This window comes from Meles meles, chromosome 6 (assembly GCF_922984935.1).
Source record: "Meles meles chromosome 6, mMelMel3.1 paternal haplotype, whole genome shotgun sequence".
In the NCBI taxonomy this organism is placed as follows: domain Eukaryota; kingdom Metazoa; phylum Chordata; class Mammalia; order Carnivora; family Mustelidae; genus Meles; species Meles meles.
Window position 1 is genome coordinate 64901206 of NC_060071.1, and position 21937 is coordinate 64923142.

General features: G+C 40.4%; 1 protein-coding gene across 1 annotated transcript; it reads right to left on the minus strand.

The window, feature by feature from the left end:
- Positions 1-6577: 6577 nt before the first annotated feature.
- On the minus strand, positions 6578-21856 carry OIP5 (Opa interacting protein 5). Its single transcript, XM_046009388.1, has 5 exons — positions 21379-21856; positions 21055-21121; positions 15797-15919; positions 12637-12718; positions 6578-7413 (listed from the first exon to the last, which is right to left on the minus strand). The coding sequence occupies exons 1-5, from the start codon at positions 21698-21700 to the stop codon at positions 7318-7320; spliced, it is 690 nt and encodes a 229-aa protein (XP_045865344.1). The 5' UTR covers positions 21701-21856; the 3' UTR covers positions 6578-7317.
- Between the last annotated feature and the right edge of the window lie 81 nt (positions 21857-21937).

The window sequence follows — 21937 nt, forward strand, 5'->3', positions numbered from 1 at the left end:
CTCAGTATTAGGAGAGTTCAGGATTTATTGACACAGATTCGGTAGTTACCATGATGAGACACAAAACCTAACGTGTCTCCAGTACACAAGTAGCTCAAGCAAGTAGACTGCAGCAGCAGATATCCAGGGACCCCGGGTTAGATCGGAGTGTACTTAATGTAGTTGTACTCTTGGCTCTAGTAGTTCAGCGCCTGGGAGAATCCATTTCCAAAAAAGCATTTAAATATTTTGAAAAAATACCTCTGAAAAGATAATGAATGCAAAATAGCACAGTATATAGGAAAGGATATTTCCTGTTGCAAAAAAATAATAATAATAAAAGCCATAAAACGAATAATGATTTTCAAGAGGTAGAATCTTAGTAGCAATAACAGTTTTGCATGTATAGCAAATTGTATTAGCAATGTTGTACAATAGAAATAAATATTACTACTTGAGTTGGTGAAGCTCTGTGACCAGCAGAGTTCCACCAAAGGAAGATGTTTTAGGCAAAGAACATATAAAAGGTACTTTAAAAACTGAATGTATATGAATATATCATTGTGTGAGAAATAGCAACTTCTGTGTAAGTTAAAGGTTAGAGACCCTATTTGTTTCCTAAAGCAGAGGGTTAGAGCCATTGAATGAAAATTTTCTAGTGGTTAATTAACCTGGAAACAAATGTACTCCTACTGACGCCATCGAGTGGGGGTTTTGCTTATGATATACTTTTCAGCAACAGGCGTTTGTAGAAGAGCCTACTTTGTGCTCTGTCACCTTTTCTCCTATAGTTCTCTGAGTGCATTTTAAGAATGGAAAAGTTTGGGGGTGTGTGTGCATATGTCTGTGTCTTTGGGTTAAAAACAAACCAAGAACTTGGATAGCTGGCTTTTCCTTATGCCTGTGGTTAGTTTAGGGGAGTTAGAATTTAAAGATGTAAAGCAAAGGATTGAACGGAACAGCCAAAGACAGCATGTTGGTTTATAAACCTTGTGTGATGTACATGTGCTGAGGATTTTAATCTGTGACTCTTTATTTTAGTAAGAGCCCAGCAAACTAGTGTTTTGATCCAAGGAACCTCACACCTCCCGTCAGGATATAATAGTAAAATGGAAGCTGACTTCTTACTCCCTTTGACCTTGTGTTCATTTTGGCCATTTAGCACCTTGAAGGTGCCTGAAAAGATTGGGTCTATGTTCCCTTGTTTTCCCAGGGGAAAAAACTAAAAGTAGAATGGATTTTAAAAAATAGTGCCTCTTGAATATTTAATTCTTCTATGGCAACTCCAGAGGATAGGGAGAAGGCTATTATATTAAATTGATTATAGCTCCTCTTTAAATGTCTTACGCCATCAGTTGGTGTTAGAGACTTTGGAATAACGAAGCAATATTCAGTCATCTGCACGATCATGAGGACACCACTGTGTATTACAGTGATGTCAACAATTTAGTTACTTAAAACAAAGACTACCCTTAACAACCACATTAATAGTTGTAAATGCTAAAATGTGCTACAAGTTTTTGTAGTCTCTATGCAGTTATTTTCAATGTTGTTGTAGTCTGATGTTTACTCTTTTGTGTACCTGTGATATGCAAAATATGAAGAGACCCTTGGCCTCCAGGAGTTTACATTCTCATGGTGCTGCTGGTGCAAGCAAATTGCTTCTCATTTATTCAGAACATTGCTTGGCTGTTAACCATACCCTATTTGGAAGAATCCCTGGGCGGATAGTTTTCAAAAGCAGGAGTCCATGCTAAATTTCAGGGCATTGATTTTGAGTTTACATATATCAGCTCTGCTGTTCATAAACTCCTTTTCCCCAGGGGCTGTGCAGACAAAGTTCATTAATGTGAATCAGAAACCATTCTGCCTAAGAGCATCTTCACCATCTTTACACAACCTGTCAATAAATGGCCAAGAAAACTTACTGCTCCAAAAGACTGTACATCTCTCAATTCTTTCTTTTCCCAGAGTTTTTACATCATTCTCTACCCAAAAGGGCCAGCATTTGCAATTAAGTCTTTTGTAATTAAGTAGTGGTCCTCATTTTAACCTTTTTGTGCATGACTCTGTACCTCTGTTCTGAAGCAGCATTGTGATGTGGAGCACCTGCCCTGTCTGCATTTCTAAGCAATCACTTTCTTAACTCACATTTTCAGTTGAAATTTGCATGCATCCTTGTTATTGCCCCTAATTCCTCTGAATCAGGGGGTCTTTTCTGCATGTTTATTAAAACTGGGTCTGAACAAAAGTGCAAGCAATAGTGGCAGGCCCAGAACTCTGATTTTAGAGTACTGCTCTTCTAATGCATGGTTGAAAATGTCCAGTGTTATGTGGTGATTAGTAGATATATTTATGCATTTATTAATGAAGCAATAGAGACTTAAACCAATAGTCTGAATTTACTGTTTGGATTATTTTCATTTTCTAATTAAAGATTATCTTAACTTCCGTTGAAAATGGAAGCTAGAAGATAAACAGGGGCAACCACAAGACATTCAAACTGTCAGGAATAAAGAGCATGACAGTGCTCACCCTCTAACCTCTTGCCTGGTTCCCTTAGTCCCCAAGCATGTTTAAAAGCAAAACAAAGGCACAAACTAAGCATGTTGAATAAATAAGCTGCTATGGCTATATTAATCAGAAAGGTGCAGAGTTTCAGAAAGAGTATGAAAGTAGGGAATTAGCAGTGTAGAGTATATAAAATAACGAAGTATGGGCTTTGTCTGATAAAATTTACATGGCTTACATTTGGATCTCTTAAAACTCATATCTTGGAAGTGAATGGAAGCAATACACACATATTTCAGATGTTCCAGGATTTTCGGATAACCAGCCAACTCTTCGGGATGCTGCTGGTACCAACCGGCCCGATCATGAAGGTTCCCGGCAGCAAAGGAGACTACTCCATTGTGTGGAAACAGTGCTAAAAATACTGACAAGTCTTTGGTTTGGGTTTTCTTTTGTTACTGTATTATAGAAATGTTTTGTTTTTAAAATTTATAGCCAGGGGTTTATCCATGATATTTTTGCTCAGACTGCATTTGTTGCCTAATGTTTCTGATGCCAGGTAAACTGGGTTTTTCCACTTTTGAATAAAGGAAAAACCTTGCCATTTATTTCCTTGCTTGATGAAGAAAATAGATCAGTTTATTGTGATAGCTTAAAGTTTTTTATTAGATTCCTGACTTTGAAAATAACCCTGTTAAGTGCAAATGATCATGACAAATAATATACAAATGGAATTCATAGCTGAATGGCATAAACAGAAGAGAATTCAGAGTTAGACCAATGATTCATACTAGGCCCCCTCCCAGGTTTCATGTTCTGTGATTGAAAAATATTTTTTCTTAAGCCATTTTAACTTATTCTCTGCTGTGGGATTTCACTCCAAATGCCTTTGGGAATATTTAAGTGTAAATGGTAACTTTCTAGTAGTTCAGAACTGAATTAGACTTACAGTCATTGCAGTGTTTAGTGTCCACTTAAGTATAGGCAGTGAGATAATTATTTCCCATTTGTAGATTTGCTTCTTGTCACTTACTGATAACATCTGCCAACCAACAAAACAAGTAAAGATATAGGGAGGAGTTTCTCTCAGCTCTGTGCCCATTATTCCACAAAAGCATATAGTTAAAAAACCAAACATCACAGATTTCTCTAGGAACTTTTATGCCTAAGCCTCCTTTAAAATCAAAATAGATACCATAAAGTTACTGACAATTCAAACCGTTTTTTTCTCCCTTGCTGATTGTATGCCCTGCCATCAGTTTTCCTCCCAGAGATAAGAATGGTATTCTGGCAATACATTATGGTCAGCCCTTAAATAACAGTAAGAGTCTTGGCACTTACCTTAGAACCACCCGTCACTTACAGAGTCATACTATATTACAGTATCATTCACATATTTTTATTTAGCATCCTACAAGTATAGTTGCTTACTATTTCTACTTGCTGTTCTGTATTTTCTTCATTACACCATTGGTATACAGTGTTAAAAAGAATTTCACTGAATTTATAAATTATTACAAAAGGCAGCTTTTTAATCTATGCATCCTTGGGATTTCAGAAATTTTATTCTTTGATGTAAAAGGGAACTGCTATACAAGTTGGAAACTCTGCACCTGTGTGTTTGCGCGCGCGTGTGTGTATATTTTGGCAATAAAGCAGCATGGACTGAGAATGCACTGAAACTTCACTGTGTTACTCATTACTTGGAATGGGTAATTTTTTTAAACTAATTTTTTAAGAGACTTTATTTATTCGTCAGAGAGCGGGGAGAGAGCATAAGCAGGGGGAGAAGCAGGCTCCTCGCTGAGCAGGGATTTATGCAGGACTCGATCCCAGGACCCTGGGATCATGACCTGAGTTGAAGGCAGATACTTAACCAACTGAATCACCCAGGTATCTCAGAATGGGTAATTTCTAATAATGCAGTAGATATTGAGATGGGAGGAGCCAAACCAGAGATCTGGGGAGGTAGGCTCCAGATGTCAGGTAAGATCAAAGATCTGGGTGTTGATACCAAGTTGTAGCAATCTCTGCTGTAGGCTAAGGGAAGTGGCATCCATGTGAACAAAGAGGCATTCCATTTAAGCTTACGTCATGCCCTATCTTTTTTTTTTTTTTTAACTTTTTAAGATATTTATTCATTTGGGGGAGAGAGAGCACAAGCAGAGGGAGAGGCAGAGAGGGAGAAGCAGACTCTCCGCTGAGCAGGGAGCCCGATGTGGGCTCGATCCCAGGACCCTGCTACTATGACCTGAGCCGAAGGCAGACACCCAACCGACTGAGCCACCCAGGCATCCCTCATCCCCTGCTTTTAGGGCTAACCTTATACTAGGTATGAGCAAATGTTTAGTTTTTTTAAGATTTTATTTGAGAGAGAGAGCACAATTGGTGGAGAGGCAGAGGGAGAAAGACTGCCCATTCAGCAGGGAACATGACATGGGGCTTCATCCTGAGCCGAAGGCAGTCACTTAACTGAGCCACCCCAAATGTTTAGTTTTTGATAAGGAAATAGCTAAGTATAATAATGTTTAAGTTATTGCAGGGAATCCTTCCTATCTATATAAACCATTTTAAATGCTTTGTATTGAATATTAGCTATCTTGACTAAAGAGACTTAACACTAATTGAGAAGAGAGGAATGCGTGGGTGGCTCACTTGGTTAAGCTGCTGCCTTCGACTCTGGTCATGAGCCTGGTTCTCCCTCTGCCTGCAGCTCCCCGTTTGTGCTCATCTGCTCTGACAATAAAATCTTGAAAAAAAGAGAACCTTCTTGGGGAGCCTGGGTGGCTCAGTGGGTTAATTGCCTGACACTTGATTTCAGTTCAGGTCTGGATCTGAGGGTTGTGAATTTAAGCTCCACGCTGGGCATGGAGCCTACCTAAAAAAAAAGAAGAGAGGGGCACCTGGGTGGCTCAGTGGGTTAAAGCCTCTGCCTTCAGCTCGGGTCATGATCTCGGGGTCCTGGGATCGAGCCCCGCATCGGGCTCTCTGCTCAGCGGGGAGCCTGCTTCCTCCTCTCTCTCTCTGCCTGCCTCTCCGCCTACTTGTGGTTTCTGTCTTTCAAATAAATAAATAAAGTCCTTAAAAAAAAAAGAGAGAGAGATTCTTTTTGATTCAGGGAAAAGTTTTTAAGTTTAAAGTAAGAAAGTAGGGCGCCTGGGTGGCTCAGTGGGTTAAGCCGCTGCCTTCGGCTCAGGTCATGATCTCAGGGCCCTGGGATCGAGTCCCGCATCGGGCTCTCTGCTCAGCAGCAAGCCTGCTTTCCTCTCTCTCTCTGCCTGCCTCTCTGTCTACTTGTGCTCTCTCTCTGTCAAATAAATAAATAAAATCTTTAAAAAAAAAAAACAAAAAAAAATAAAGTAAGAAGGTCCATTCTTTAGGAGTAGAAAGTAAGAGTTCTTCTGGTACTGTTTGTTGCCAGAGTCTTCACCCTTATTTATGGAATCAAATTTTGCAACTCAAAAGCATAAAGCAAATCAGAATTTTCTTGTTTAAAATATATTAAAGGGAAATGGCCTTAAGGCAGTATAAAGTGGAAAGAATGGAAAGAATAAGAAAAATGGCTCCTAGCTACATCTGAACCAAGTCTAGTTTTCTATGCACCAACACTTGGCTAGACCATGGGTGGATTGTGCTCTTACCAGCCCCTCAGTGATCTGCCTGCTGACCCTATAAGCCCATTCTCCACAACCATAACAAAGTTCTACACAAGTGAAGCCAATCCTGCTGTAGGTGGTTGCCTCTAAAACTCTGTAAGGGCTTCCATTGTTCTTGGGATAAAAACATTCTTCAGGAGGCCAGTGAGTCCTTGCACCCTCTGGTTTCTGGCCACTGGTGCACCTCCTGCACGTCTTCCTCTAAGGGCCTTTGCACAGGTTTCCCCCTCCATTCCCTAATTAACTCCTACTCTTTCAGACCAAGGCTGAAGTGTCACTTCCTCAAAACAGCCTTCCCTGACCACTGCCCCCCTCCCCAGGTCTGTTACCTCCCATAAATGCTGGTAGCTCTATGTCCCTTTTCTTCAAGACAGAGTAGTAATTTCACATGTATTCATGTGGTTATTTAAATGTCCACCTCTAAAGAGATTATAAACTCTGTGCAGGTAGAGTGGCTCTTTTTGCTTTCTGCCTACCTTTGATCCCCAGAAGTCAGTATACTTTTAATAGATGAATAATATGATAAGGTACTGAACCTAAGTGCTGCATAAAGCAAAACATGAAAGAACAGCATTTTGGTGAATGATATTTAACATTCCTCATATTATCACCCAGTTACCTCTCATTGTCATTCCTCTCATTATTACCTACTTTAGAAATGAAAAGAGAAAGAAATTATACATTATCCAATTAGTTTATTGAATATTATCTACAAAATATGTATGTACCTATATTTTATAAAAGAAAAAAAAGGTTTCTCGGTCTTCACCGTAACCACTGCTCCATGTAGAAATAACAGTAGTCCACATTAGATACAACTCTATTTTCCTAACAACCGTGCATCTTTATATCAGACCATTCACAGGACATTGCTTCCTAATCAACCTAAATTTGCAGTAAAATAGGTTTTCAGAAATAGGTATGACACTGACAAGCTAAAATAAGTTCGTAAAGCAAATAGCTATAAAACCTGGACAGAAGCTTCCTTAGTTTCTCATCTTATAGAAGCAGCTTCTCAAATCATTTGGAAAATCAGCCTAGAGGTAAGCACAATAAACCACAGTTCCCATCCCTTCTTGAAGCTGATCTTTCTCGAGAATTGATCAAATAGCACCTGTTGATAGAAGATAGTAATAAGGCCTGAGCCTGATACTTAAGCTTTAATTCTGGATCAGTTTTCTGACTTGGGCTGGTCTGGAGTTACTTCCTTCAGAATCTTCATCAGTGAATATAAGTGAGTATGTGCTAACATTATCTTCTCTTTCAGCTACAAAGGAAAATGAACAGGTATCAGGGCATCTTTTTTTTTTTTTTTTTAAAGATTTTATTTATTTATTTGACAGAGAGAGATCACAAGTAGACAGAGAGGCAGGCAGATAGAGAGAGAGAGAGGGAAGCAGGCTCGCTGCTGAGCAGAGAGCCCGATGTGGGACTCGATCCCAGGACCCTGAGATCATGACCTGAGCCGAAGGCAGCGGCTTAACCCACTGAGCCACCCAGGCGCCCCAGGGCATCTTTTTTTTAAAAAATATTTTATTATTTATTCATTTGACAGAGAGAGAGCAAGCACAAGAGGCAGAGTCGCAAGCAGAGGGAGGTGGAGTAGCAGGCTCCCTGCTGAGCTGAGAGCAGATGTGGGGCTTGATTCTAAGATCCTGGGATGACTTGAGCCGAACGAAGGCAGACACTCAACCGACTGAGCCACCCAGGTGTCCCAGCCACTTTTTAAACTAGTGATTGAGAACTGGCAATGTCTGAACACATTACATAAATACGCTTTTCCTATTTCTGAAAGAACTTTATGTAAACCCAGAGCACAGTAAGACCCCCAGATACAAAGTTTCATATGAAAAAAGCCACTGCTGAGCATCACTGCTTCTCTGTTTCCTTCCTTCCTATGGCTTTTCACCAGGTCTAAATGGCAAGTATTAGGAAGGAAGACAAGAATAAGGCGGGTAAGAACGTTTGTGGAGAGTAGCATCAACTAGTCTTCCCCTCCTTTTCTAGTAGCAATTATCTAACTTTTTTCCTTCTTTGTTCACAGTAACAAATGCCTTTCTTCAATATTCTGCTAAAGGCCTTCAAAAGTAGCCCTGGTTGTTGGGTTAAGAACCTGTGTTTATTAAAAAAACAAAAACAAAAACAAAAAAACCTGTGTTTGGTAAATAGGTACTTTTCAATAGTTCTATTGAACTACAGCTAGTTCTACCTAAATCAAGAACCAAACTTAATGGTTTTTAGCATACAGCATATGCTTAGGAAATAAAGTTATCACTGAATATAGAATTACAGATAACAATCTTATGTTGAAATCAGGTTAACAACAAAAAATCTTATTTTTTTAAAAAATTTTAAAGGTTTTATTTATTTGACAGAGAGAAATCACAAGTAGGCAGAGAGGCAGGCAGAGAGAGGGGGAAGCAGGCTCCTCGCTGAGCTGACAGCCTGATTCAGGGCTCCATCCCAGGTCCCTGGGATCATGGCCTGAGCCGAAGGCAGAGGCTTATTTAACCTACTGAGCCACCCAGGTGCCTCCAAAAATCTTATTTCTGACATAATTTGCACCATACACTAAATATTTTTATTATCACACAGGATACAAAAATAAAATTCAAGAAATGTTGTTTAAATTAAATAGATAACTCTAGAGCCTCTTAGTCATAGTGGAGTACCCCTGGATATGGTGAATCATTTCTCTGTTGCCTTTAAGATTTTGTTTCCTCCTCATTTTTACTATGATGTGTGAGGGTATTATCTCTGTGTTTATCCTACGTGGACTTGTTGAGGTTTTGGATATGTAAATAAATGTTTTTCATCAAATTTGGGAATTTTTCTACTATTTTTTCTTTGAATATCTTTCCTACTTCTCTGTACTCCTTTGGTATGTATTCCTTTAATCAAAGAATATTTAGGCATGCTTGATGGTGCCCAAGAAATGTCTTAAACTCAGTTCATCTTCCTTCATTCTTTTTTCTTCAGGTTCCATAATCTTATCAGTCTATCTCCAGTTTACTCATTCTTTCTTCGGGCAACTCAAATCTGTTGTTGAGCCCCCTAGTGAATTTGTCATTTTAGTTATTGTACTTTTCAACTTCAGGATTTCCAACTGGTTTATTTATTTAAGAGAGAGAGAAAGAGAGAGAATGAGAAGGGGGAGGGTCAGAGGGAGAAGCAGACTCCCTGCTGAGCAGAGAGCCTGATGTAGGGCTCAATCCCAGGACTCCAGGATCGTGACCTGAGCAGAAGGCAGACATGTAACCGAGCCACCCAGGTGCCCCAACTGGTGTTTTTTTTTATAATTTCTAACTCTTTAAGGATATCCTCTATTTGATAACATATTGTCATCATACCTTCCTTGACTTCTTTCAGCAGTTTCCTTTAGTTTTTTGGACCTATTTCTGCTAAGTCCAACATCTGGGCCCTTTCATAGGCAGTTTTAGATGCCTGCTTTTTATCCCATATATAGGTCATACTTTCCTCTTTGAGTGTTTTCTAATTTTTTGTTGCAAACTGGATATTTAAAAAAAAAAAAACAACCTTTTTTTTTTACTATTTTAAGTAACCAGCATGGGGCTCAAGCCCACAGACCTAAGATCAAGAGTTACACATCCTCCAACTGAGCCAGCAAGGCACTCTGCAAACTGGACATTTTAAATAACTTACTACAGCAACTCTGGATACTAAATACCCACTCCTCAGCTTATTGTGTCTTCCTATCTGTTTCAGTGAGTGGGCTAGGCTATTCAGTGATACCTGTCTTCCCCACCATATGAGACTGCTGTCAGTCCTCAGAGAACAGAACCTTGAGCATGCACAGTCACCTGGAAGAAGGTGGGTTCAGCAGGCTCTTTCCGTGTCTCCTTGATCTTCCCTGATCTTGTGTCAAGCTGTTCGCCTTCATGAATTGCTGGACTGTTGCCCTAGAGCTTTTGACAATGCCTTGGGACATAAACTGCTCAGTCTAATCCAATTAAATTCAGCCCCCTTCCCCGCATTTGCAGGGGTAGTCTTTAAAAGATCCCGAGCCATTCTTTTTGTTGTTGTCCTTACCCCAGGAGGGCTCTTCTTGGCTGTCTCTACCCTGACTCTGTCCGGTAACCTTCTAACTAATCTATGGCTTAGCTTACTGCTATCATGGAACTATCAGCTTCCTCTTAATTGCTTACCTCAAAATCTCCACTGTTTTAGGCAGCAGTTCCCTTGTGTGGTGGGGGAAGGGGAGCAGTTTTTACAATCTGCCTCAGCCTAGGAGCGTCTCTGGGAATGACACCCTCGCTTTACAAGCAGAGTGCTAGGTATAGGAACCAACTTCTGTTCTTGGCTTACCTTGGCCATTGTGACACCTCTGCCCTATATGTAAGCTGAGGGAAGGGTGAATAGACTCCTAGTACTTAGCCTGCTGTGCCGGTGGTAGAACTTGCACCTGTTAAGTGGCCATTTTTGACAGGAACAGAGCATCTGATGAGAATTACTGATAGCCTGCCCCTCCTGGGAAGATATCACACCCCTCAGCTGGAAGCTAAAGTAAAAACCATCCCTTTGTTCTTGGCTACAGCTGCTCAGAGCCTCCATTCTTCTGAGGTAGAGAGGCATAAGAGGGAGCAGGCTCAAATGCCACACGTTTCACTATTCTTACAGAGATTTTGTAGATTTTCTTAAATAAATGTCTCTTCACTTGCTTTATGCCTTGAGGAAAATTTCTTAAGGCTTAAAATGGTTGTTTCCTTTGTAATTTTATTCAGTTAAACGGCAGTTTTGCTGGGGATGGAGTAGCCACAGAGTTCCTCAGGCTGCCATTCTAGAAGTTATCTCCCATACCACTGAAAATAGTTACTGACCCCTCTCATCAACTTGGGTGCTTACAGTGACGGTTGGCTCACGGTGACTGGATAACCTGCTGCCCATTTATGTAAATAAAGTTTTACTGCAACCCACCCACACTCATCTGTTTCTATATTGTCTGCAGCTGCTTTTACACCACAAGGGCAGACCTGAGTACTTGGGAATGAATGGTCACAAAGCTGAAAATATTTGTCATCTGGTCCTTTATAGAAAAAGTTTGGGGCGCCTGGGTGGCTCAGTCGGTGAAGCATCTGCCATCAGCTCAAGTCATAATCCAAAGGTCCTGGAATGGAGCCCCGAATCGCATCAGACTCCCTGTTTAGCGGGAAGCCTGCTTCTCCCTCTGCCTGCCACTCCCCCTGCTTGTGTTCCCTCTCTTGCTGTGTCTCTCCCTGTCAAATAAATAAAATCTTTAAAAAAAAAAAAAAAAGGAAAAGAAAAGAAAAAGAAAAAGTTTGTCAGCACCTGGCTTAGAACATGGTTTCATGAGCTTAGCAAAACAATACTCCCAAAAATCACTCTTCCCCTGTCCTAAAAGATACTTAAACTTTGGAAAATACATGCCATTGGTTACAAAAGTATAATGAGCAAGGAATAAACAATTAACAATACTAAAAACAAAATGAACAATAAATTCTAAGGTTGTTCTTTTTTTTTTTTTTAAATATTTTATTTATTTGACAGAGAGAGATCACAACTAGGCAGAGAGGCAGACAGAGAGAGAGGAGGAAGCAGGCTCCCTGCAGAGCAGAGAGCCCGATGTGGGGCTCGATCCCAGGACCCTGGGATCATGACCTGAGCCGAAGGCAGAGGCTTAACCCGCTGAGCCACCCAGGCGCCCCTAAGGTTGTTCTTCTGAGGGTAGTAAAGTTACAGCCAAATTTCCTCCACTAGAAAGAGAGGACAGTAAGCTACCAAAATAAAGTTGCTTTCAACTTCGAAATTACCAACCACATAGGAAAATCCATTTAAACAAGAATTCCTGATGTTTCACTACTCTTTCCTGAGAAAGGTAAACATGAAGTGCCTACAGAAAGGACAGATCTGAGGCACCTGGCTGGCTCATTTCGGTGGAATGAGCTATGACTTGATTCCAGGTTTAAGTTCAAGCCCCACGTTGGGTGTAGAGATTATTTAAAAATAAAATCTTTTTTGGGGCGCCTGGGTGGCTCAGTGGGTTAAGCCGCTGCCTTCGGCTCAGGTCATGATCTCAGGGTCCTGGGATCGAGTCCCGCATCGGGCTCTCTGCTCGGCAGCGAGCCTGCTTCCCTCTCTCTCTCTCTGCCTGCCTCTCTGTCTACTTGTGATCTCTCTCTGTCAAATAAATAAATAAAATCTTTAAAAAATAAAAAAATTAAAAAAAAAATTACAACTCCCCAAAAGCTCAGATGATGGTTAGCATTTTTAGCAATAAAGTATTTTTTAATTAAGGTATGTATATTGTTTTTTTTAGACATAACGCTATTGCACACAGTACACTATAGTATAGTGTAAACATAACTTTTATATGCACTGGGAAACCAAAATAATAATCTGACTTGCTTTGTATTAAGGTATTTATTTCACTGTGGTGGTCTGGAACTGAACCCACAATATCTCTGAGGTATGCCTGTATTACAGGAAACATACAACCATCATGAAATTTTACCTCTGCAACTTTTTCTGGTAGAGACAAGTTGTGAATGTCCATCTCAGATGCATTTATTATGGCTTTTGTTTTTAACTGATAGCTAGATAGAAAATAAATAGAGAAAATATTAGTATCATACTATATACAAGATTATCAATGAACCAAACTTGTCCTCTAAAGCAATGTCAGGCAAAGACAGCCTCCTTACAGATTTTCATTTCAACATTTATATTGTATTTTGTAGGAAAAACAAATTATCAATTAAGAAATCATCCGAGACTCTGTGTCTCATCTCACCCCTTGCCAGCTGGGAATACATGAGAAAAAATTATCCCATGGCAAACTAAACACATAAACCAGGTCACATGAGTAACTAAATTGTATAGCGGTTAGAAGAAAAGTAATCATATGGTGACAGACATTGTTGGTTGCCTACCCCAGTAGCCATTCCTAAGTTCTTTGTTGTTAACAGAACTCAGATCTTGTTTTTTATTTATTTATTTAAAGATTTTATTTATTTATTTATTTGACAGCGAGAGAGAGATCACAAGTAGGCAGAGAGGCAGGCATAGAGAAAGAGAGAGGGAAGCAGGCTCCCTGCCGAGCAGAGAGCCCGATGTGGGACTCGATCCCAGGACCCTGAGATCATGACCCGAGCTGAAGGCAGCGGCTTAACCCACTGAGCCAGGCGCCCTAGATCTTGTTTTATTTTAAAGGATTTTATCCATTTATTCATGAGAGACAGAGAAGGAGAGGCAGAGGCAGAGGGAGAAGCAGGAAGCTTCTCTCCACACAGCAGGGAGCCCCATGTGGGACTCGATCCCGAGACCTGGGGATCATGACTGGAGCCACAGGCAGATTAACTGAGCCATCCAGGCGCCCAGAATTCAGATTTTGTTTAAGGCAGGAGTAGGCTGAATCATAGGAGATGAATCAGAACTGTTCTAAAACAAGTGCGGCAATCTTATTCCCCCCTCTCACATATTTGCTTTCCCACCTTAAGGCAATTATGTGACATAGTTTTGGCCAATAATAAGGACATTTTTGATGATAAAATGAGACTGTTCCCACTTCCCATATCCTCTTCCTTCTGGTTGGGGATGCTACTGGCTATGGATATAACACTTGTAACTGCAGTAGCACCCAAGATGAAAAGGCCAAGAGAACCAGAGATGCTGATCCAGAGCCCTATTGTGGCTGAGCCACTGGAGGACTCCTGGAGTGGCCAATCACCCCACGCCTTACTTCTTAAAGCCACTGTCAGTCACATTTTCTTTTGCTTGCAATTCATTCTGATGCACACAGACATAGATTTATTATTTTCCCAGACTCAGGCTAGCGATACTTGCCTAATTTCTAATCAAAAAGAATATACTAGGGGCGCCTGGGTGGCTCAGTGGGTTAAAGCCTCTGCCTTTGGCTCAGGTCATGATCCCAGGGTCCTGGGATGGAGCCCCACATTGGGCTCTCTGCTCAGCAGGGAGCCTGCTTCCCTCTCTCTCTCTCTGCTTGCCTCTATGACTACTTGTGATCTGTATTTGTCAAATAAATAAATTAAACCTTTAAAAAAAAAAAAAGAATATACTAACCTCTGAGTCCCAACTCCTCATTTTAAACTTAAGAAATTACTTAAATTCCTATTATACTTTAAAAATTTATATTAAAAAATTTTTGTTACAAAAAACTTAACTTCCCTAAGCAAAAAATCAATTAGAGCTCAACTGGAACAACTACTTGTAACTGTTTTTAAAGAAGATTTGAGGTTACTAATAGCACCCATTTATAAACACTTTTCCCGCCTCTTTAAACTTAATTCTAGATAGAATTTATTTAAGGGGCACCTGGGTGGCTCAGTGGGTTAAGCCTCTGCTTTTGGCTCAGGTCATGATCTGAGGGTCTGGGATGAAGTCCACATCGGACTCTCTGGTCAGCGGGGAGCCTGCTTCTCCTGCTCCCTCTGCCTGCCTCTCTGCCTACTTGTACTCTATCAAATTTATTTATTTTAAATAAATAAAGTTTTTTAAAAATTATTTAAGAAGAAATTGATTGAAAGTAAATTTTTAATCCATCTCAAGTATATATTTCCTGGTGAAAATCTGCAGTGAAGCAAAAAAAGAAAATTTGCAGTAAACAAAATAATGCATTTTGAACAGTCTCATGAATGAGGGACAAGCTTTACTTATGAGTTTTATTATTTAGTCATATATAGCTCGGCTAGAAACACTGATCTAAGCATGTTAAATGAGAAAAAGAAAACTCTATGTTTAATGGAACGAAAATGAGCTTTGAAGTTAAGACACAGGTTAAAATCTCAGCTCCTCTACCTCTGAGTCCCAATTTTCTTCTATTAAGAACTCAGTGAGATGAGCATAATGACTGGCACAAACTAGGTCATCAATGGCTGTTTTTGTTTTTTTTGTTTTTAATGGTCAAGGAAAGACTAAGATAGATGTTCCAGTTTGTTATAATAAACAAAAAAAAAGCTTAAGTGATAGTAGTATTAGGAAGATAAATATCCAAAGTACTACCTAAGAAGAAACAGGTATGGTACTTTATCTGATTCTATGAGGCCACATGCTATTATTTTTTTACTTTTCTTTGGGTAACTATCAGCTTCACTCTTTTTTGCAGATAAGATTTCGCACATCTACATGCATAACATAGAAAGTAGTGACCTTAAACCTCAAGCTTTCACTTCCCAACTTCAGCCCCATTACCATCTACCAATGACCAGTGTCTCTGGGTCCTTCCTTCAAATTCCTAGAGTAGAAAGCCTGTTGGCTTAGCTTATGTCAGGTATTCATTCTTGATCCCATCACCTGGGAGTGGTATCACACATGATAAAAAACGTGGCCACAAGGTCCCACTCTATAGGGAAAGAAAACAGGGGCTGGGCACAAACCCAGTAAGTATCTATTACAACATTGTTTTGCAAAAAACTTACCTTCCAGAAGTTTCTGTAACAAAAGAATATCCTCTCATTTATTTGATGATAAGCATACTAAGACATGGTATGATTATAAGACATCTAAAATGAGCATAATGTTATGAAACTATATTTTGGTCCCACTGCCCATCTTTTTGTGTAAGAGTGATTTGCTTTACCATTTTCTTTGGGACAAACATTCTGGAAGCCCTTTTAAAATATATTTGATAAAGAATATCTAAGTCAACTCACCATACCATTTTGTCACTGGAAAGGCAAAAGTGACCTCTCAAGGCAGCCAGAGCAGCATGGGTAGAATACAAATGGAAACCAATGGGAATTCCACAGGAAGTACAGAATAAAAGGTTGTAAGTGCTGGAGTGAAAAACAGAATATTGGTAAGAAAATCAGAGAAGAAATATAAAATAACCAGTCTCTGGAACCAGTTCTCCTAAAAACTGTGCTATAATAGGACTGAGATTGAAGAAATGTCATATTCAAGAAAGGTTAACTCAGCTTTTAATATAATTACATTCTAGATTATTATGGATGTACAAATGTCACTTATAGAATAATTTACATTTGAAAAGGAGAAAAAAGAGCTAACTAATCAGATTAAAATTTGAACATATAAAACTACACATGAACATATAAATTAGCTACAGTTAAACCAATCCTAGCTTAAGAAAGATAATCATGTTGGGGCACCTGGGTGGCTCAGTGGGTTAAAGCCTCTGCCTTCGGCTCAGGTCATGGTCTCAGGGTCCTGGGATCGAGCCCCGCATCGGGCTCTCTGCTCCTCGGAGAGCCTGCTTCCTCCTCTCTCTGCCTGCCTACCTGTGATCTCTCTCTCTCTGTCAAATAAATAAATAAAATCTTTAAAAAAAAAAAAAAAGATAATCATGTTGATTGTGGTTTACTAAAAAATTTATTAATCAAACTCAAATCAGGATTTTTCTTTTGCAGATGTAATAAAAAATTAACAAAAAAATACCCAGACAGGGGTGTCCGGGTGGCTCAGTGGGTTAAAGCCTCTGCCTTCAGGGGGCACCTGGGTGGCTCAGTGGGTTAAGCCTCTGCCTTTGGCACAGGTCATGATCTCAGGGTCCTGGGATCAAGCCCCACATCGGGCTCTCTGCTCAGTGGAGGGCCTGCTTCCCCCTCTCTCTCTGCCTGCCTCTCTGCCTACTTGTGATCTCTGTCTGTCAAATAAATAAATAAATATTTAAAAAAATACCCAGACAAAATACCAAAAGAGAAAAAACAAAAATGCTATTACCCTACCAAGCCATCTATTTTCTTTTCTTTTATCCTCTGAAAGATTACTAGATGAGGAAACAGGTAATGATTCTAGTTATACCACTTGGGTAAATCACTTACCATATCTGCTGGTCATAAAACATATAAACATATAAAACATATCCAAATACTACAAAGAAATGTTTTATTGTTTTTTTAAGATTTTATTTATTTATTTGTGAGAGAGAGAGTGCGAGCGTGCGCGCACACGCGCACAAGTGGGGAGTGGCATGCAAAGTCCCAGTGAGCAGGAAGCCAACACAAGACTGGATCCCAGGACTATGAGATCATGACCTAAGCCAAAGGCAGATGCTTAACCATCTGAGCCACCCAGGCATCCCAAATACTACAAAGAAATGTTTTAAGAAAAAAATTAATTATGTTTCATCAGACATGTACTGAAAATTATTTATTTACTCTCTACACACAACATGAGGCTCAAACTCATGACCCCAAGATCAAGAGTTGTATGCTCTTCTAACTGAACCAGCGAGGCATCCCCGAAAACAATTTTATGGTTTGGTAAGGGAAAAAATTATTTGTATAAACATACTATGCAGTAAAACTGCATCAATAGAGTATAAAAACATATGACTATAATGAAAATGATTCACATCAATGGATACTAAAAAAGACCAAGCAATACAGTATCCCAACTCATGGGTAAATTAAGTCCTGAACCACACATATAGTACTGTATTTTTGTGAATACAGTAATCAGAAAACAAGCCATGAAATAAAGCTGCATTAATTTGAATTAATCCCTAGATAGCAATTAATGGTACCAGATAAAACACAGTACCTACAGAAAAATGTCTGACAGAAACTAATTTATGGCACAGGGGAAAAATGTGAAAAAAAATCCCAAAATTATGCTTAGGTATGTATTATAAAATATTTCATTGAATATTAGTCTGCTAATGGCTCAAGTCCTTCAAAATGAAGGTTTGCATTACCACACCAGTTAAGGAACTATGACCAGTTGTGTGCTTGCTGAAGGCAAAAGGGGACACAGATAGGTAGTCGAAGAAGGTAGTTACAAATACAGCTATGACTAAGTGACTAGTTACAGAAATGAATACTGTAATTGCCATGAGTATTTCCTCCTTTGTTATGAGTAGGGTTTTTTTTGTCTTTTGGGTTTTTTTTGTTTTTGTTTTTAAGATTTTATTTATTTATTTGACAGAGATCACAAGGAGGCAGAGAGGCAGGCAGAGAGAGAGGGAGAAGCAGGCTTCCCGCCGAGCAAAGAGCCCAATGCGGGGCTCGATCCCAGGACCCTGACATCACGACCTGAGCAGAAGGCAGAGGCTCAACCCACTGAGCCACCCAGGCGCCCCCATGAGTAGGTTTTTGTGTCTGAGTGTTTATCTCTGTTCTTCTCTATTCCCTTATTATATAACATACAATTATATTTTATATCATACTATTATATCAAACAGTATCATTCTATTTAAGTATTATTACTTTTATATCACAGTATTTAACTTATGAGAAATCAAAGAAATGTAAACATTATTTAAGGACTTTACTTCCTTTTCTAGAGAAAGGGTTAGTGTGTTTTCTTTCTTTCTTTTTTTAAAGATTTTATTTATTTATTTAACAGAGAGAGAGATCACAAGTAGGCAGAGAGGCAAGCAGAGAGAGAGAGGGGGGGAAGCAGGCTCCCCACCGAGCAGAGAGCCCAATACGGGGCTCAGTCCCATGACCCTGAGATCATAACCTGAGCAGAAGGCAGAGGCTTAACCCACTGAGCCACCCAGGTGCCCCAGTTAGTGTGTTTTCAATTATATGCAGGATAGTTGTAATATGTTAGATAGAATTATGGCCTTGTTACTTTTTTTTTTTTTTTGAAGATTTTATTTATTTGACAGAGAGAGAGAGATCACAAGTAGGCAGAGAGGCCAGCAGAGAGAGGAGGGGAAGCAGGTTCCCCACTGAGCAGAGAGCCTGATGCGGGGCTCCATCCCAGGACCCTGATATCATGACCTGAGCCGAAGGCAGAGGCTTAACCCACTGAGCCACCCAGGCGCCCCTTGTTACTGTCTTTATTTGGAGATTAAGTATGGTTTTAGGAGATGCATATGGGTGCCAAGTTAACATGGGATGATTAAATTTTAGTCTACGTGGTACCCAGTTATTGTCAAACATTATTCTGAATGTGTTTATAAGAATGTTTCTGAATGAGATTAACACTTGAATCAGTAGACTGAGTAAAGCAGATTGTCCTCCCCATTTGGGTGATCCTCATAAACAGATGAAGGCTTGCATAGAACAAAAAGGCTGACCCTGTCAGGAGTAAGGGGAAATTCTTCTTGCCTGTCTGCTTAAAGCTAATACATTGTTTTTTCCCCTGCCTTTAAACTTGAACTGAATTATAGGCTCTTCTTCAGTCTAGAGCCTTCTGGCTTTTGGACTGGAACTTACACCTTTGGCTCTCCTGGTTCTCAGGCTAGTGGACTTGGACTAGCTCTAAACAACTGCTCTCCTGTCTCTCCAGCTTGCCAACTACAGCTCTTGGGATTTCTCACCCTCTATGATCACATGGATCATTTCCTGGTAATAAATTCCTTCCTGCCAAGTCCCATGGCTCTCCTAATTCTAAAAGTACACGAATATTTGGAATTTCCCTCCAGTGTTTTATAAACCATCTAGATCAGTAATTCCAGTAGAGATAAAATGTAAGCCACATAAGTAATTTAAAGTTTTCTATTAGTCCTGTTAAAAATAAATTCAAAAGAAACATGTGAAATTAGTTTTAATACATTTTATAATACCCAATATATCAAAAATATCATCTTAACATGTAATCATTGTTTTTAAACTATTAATTTTTTTTGTATCAAGTCTTCAAAATCCAGGGTGGCTCAGTAAGTTAAGTGTCTGCCTTCAACTCAGATCATGACCCCAGGATCCTGGAATCAAGCCCCATATCAGGCTCCCTGCTCAGTGGGGAGCCTGCTTCTCCCCCTGCCTGCTGCTCCCCCTGATTGTACACTCTCTCTATATATCAAACAAACAAAATCTTTTAAAAAAGGAAGAGTCTTGGGGTGCCTGGGGGACTCAGTGGGTTAAAGCCTCTGCCTTCAGCTCAGGTCATGATCCCAGTGTCCTGGGATGGAGCCCCAAATCAGGCTCTCTCTGCTCAGTGGGGAGCCCGCTTCCTCCTCTCTCTCTGCCTGCTTCTTTGCCTACTTGTGATCTGTCTGTCAAATAAATAAATAAATAATCTTTAAAAAAAAAAAAAAAGGAAGAGTCTTCAAAATCCAATGTGTATTGTGCACTCACGGTATTTCTCAATTCAGGATGGCCACATTTTAAGTGCTCAACAGCTACATGTGGCTAATGGTTACAGTATTGGACAGTATGTATCTAGATGCATTATTCTATTCTAAGAAAGATAATTGGAAAGCTTCTGCTTCTGGCTCCAAATAACCCAATTACAAGTAAGCCACCACTCTTTTCCTCCCTGTTCCCTTTGGATGGAAAGACACTCTGGTAAGAATAGCTAGTGTCTTTCAGTTGGGAAAGAGGAACTGTAAAACTCTTTCTGGTTACTGAGTAAAGCAACTAAGAATTCCTATACCTTTTTTAACCCGAAAACTGAGGTCAGAATGAATTATTGTGCTATAAAAGCCAACGCTCAAAATTAAGGAGCCTTGTAATAATTCACTGAGCACTTTGTTGTCACTTGTAGATCATGGCACAGAATAGATGCAAAGTTTATCTGCAGTATTCAAGTTCTTAACATTCAACTTACATTCTTCCCTAGTTCCCTAGATGACAGAGGAAATATTCCTACCATGGCTTAATACAAACTCCAAGTAAGATGCATATTTAAAAGTCCTAGTTATCTCAAAGGACTGTAGTTTATAATGATTCTCACTATACACCAAAAGGTACATTTCTCCCTTTTCCCATACTAGACATAACCTTCTTAGCCTCACTTAACCTGCACAAACCATTAGAGATGCAGCCCTCAGAAAGATCATAAAATCTACACACAAATACAATCTTGCCATTTCATTAACACATCAAGTTCCTACAAGTCTCAAATAGGTAAAAGAGACATCCTTCAAATTCACTGTAAGGACTAAATAAACTTCTCTTCTGGCGCAAATGAGAACAAACAATTCCCCCCTTGTGCAGGTCTGTTCCACGTTCCTCAGTCTTACTAAGTGTGGGACTAGAAACCAGCTCCCAGTACGTACCTGCCTTTGAGCGAACCATCAATTCCAACTAGGAAGGGAGCTTCCAAAACTACGTTGTTTGTGACTCCTAGGAAGACAAACACAAGTCAGAAGGAAAGAGTACTTGTGAAGCTTGAAAGGGGAAACCTACCCGCTACAGATAGATTCATCATGGCCACAAAAATTATGAAAAGTTGCCCTCACCCCTGGCAAAGGGGTTTCCTTCCAAATCTCGCTCCCCCACTCCCGCGTCTTTTTCACCACCCGCTCTCGACCGTCGGGTGAGAAAGCGGGAACCCCCTCTCTGGCCCTCCTCCGCCATCCTCAGACTCTGCCCCCACTCACTGGAGAAGACCACGGCTCCTAAGGACCGCGACAGGTCCCAGGCGAGGTGCACAGAGTCAGCGAGCACGGCGTAGCACTGCGCGCACTGGAACACCGCGCACCTCTCGGGCTGCAGCCACGACGGCAGCCGCGGGCCAGATGGCAGCTCCTCTGCCCCCAGGCTTGCGGGGCCAAGCGGCGAGGACCCGTTCACTACCTGCGTGTCCCACTCCATAGAAGTCGTACAAGAGTGTTTGTCAGTTGTTTTCTTTGAGGCATCACAAAAATCACCCCCCGGAAGCTGTGCACATCGGGAACGATGCCGCCGCGGCCGAGCCGCCATGTTCCCGCAGCCCGCGCCTCCGCTTCGAACACGCACCTGGCCCGCCCAAGCACGATTCCTGCTTCCTCATTGGACAGGGTGAGCCGGGGACTCCGCCCCAAAGTGTTGTTGAAGGGGTGGGGAAAACGTGCGTCAGATGCGAGGAAAATCTTCGTTTCTATTGGTCAACGCCAGGAAACCCCGCCTTCAGGGTATTTTTAACCAATAGAAGTGCAGCATTTTCAATTTAAACTCTCT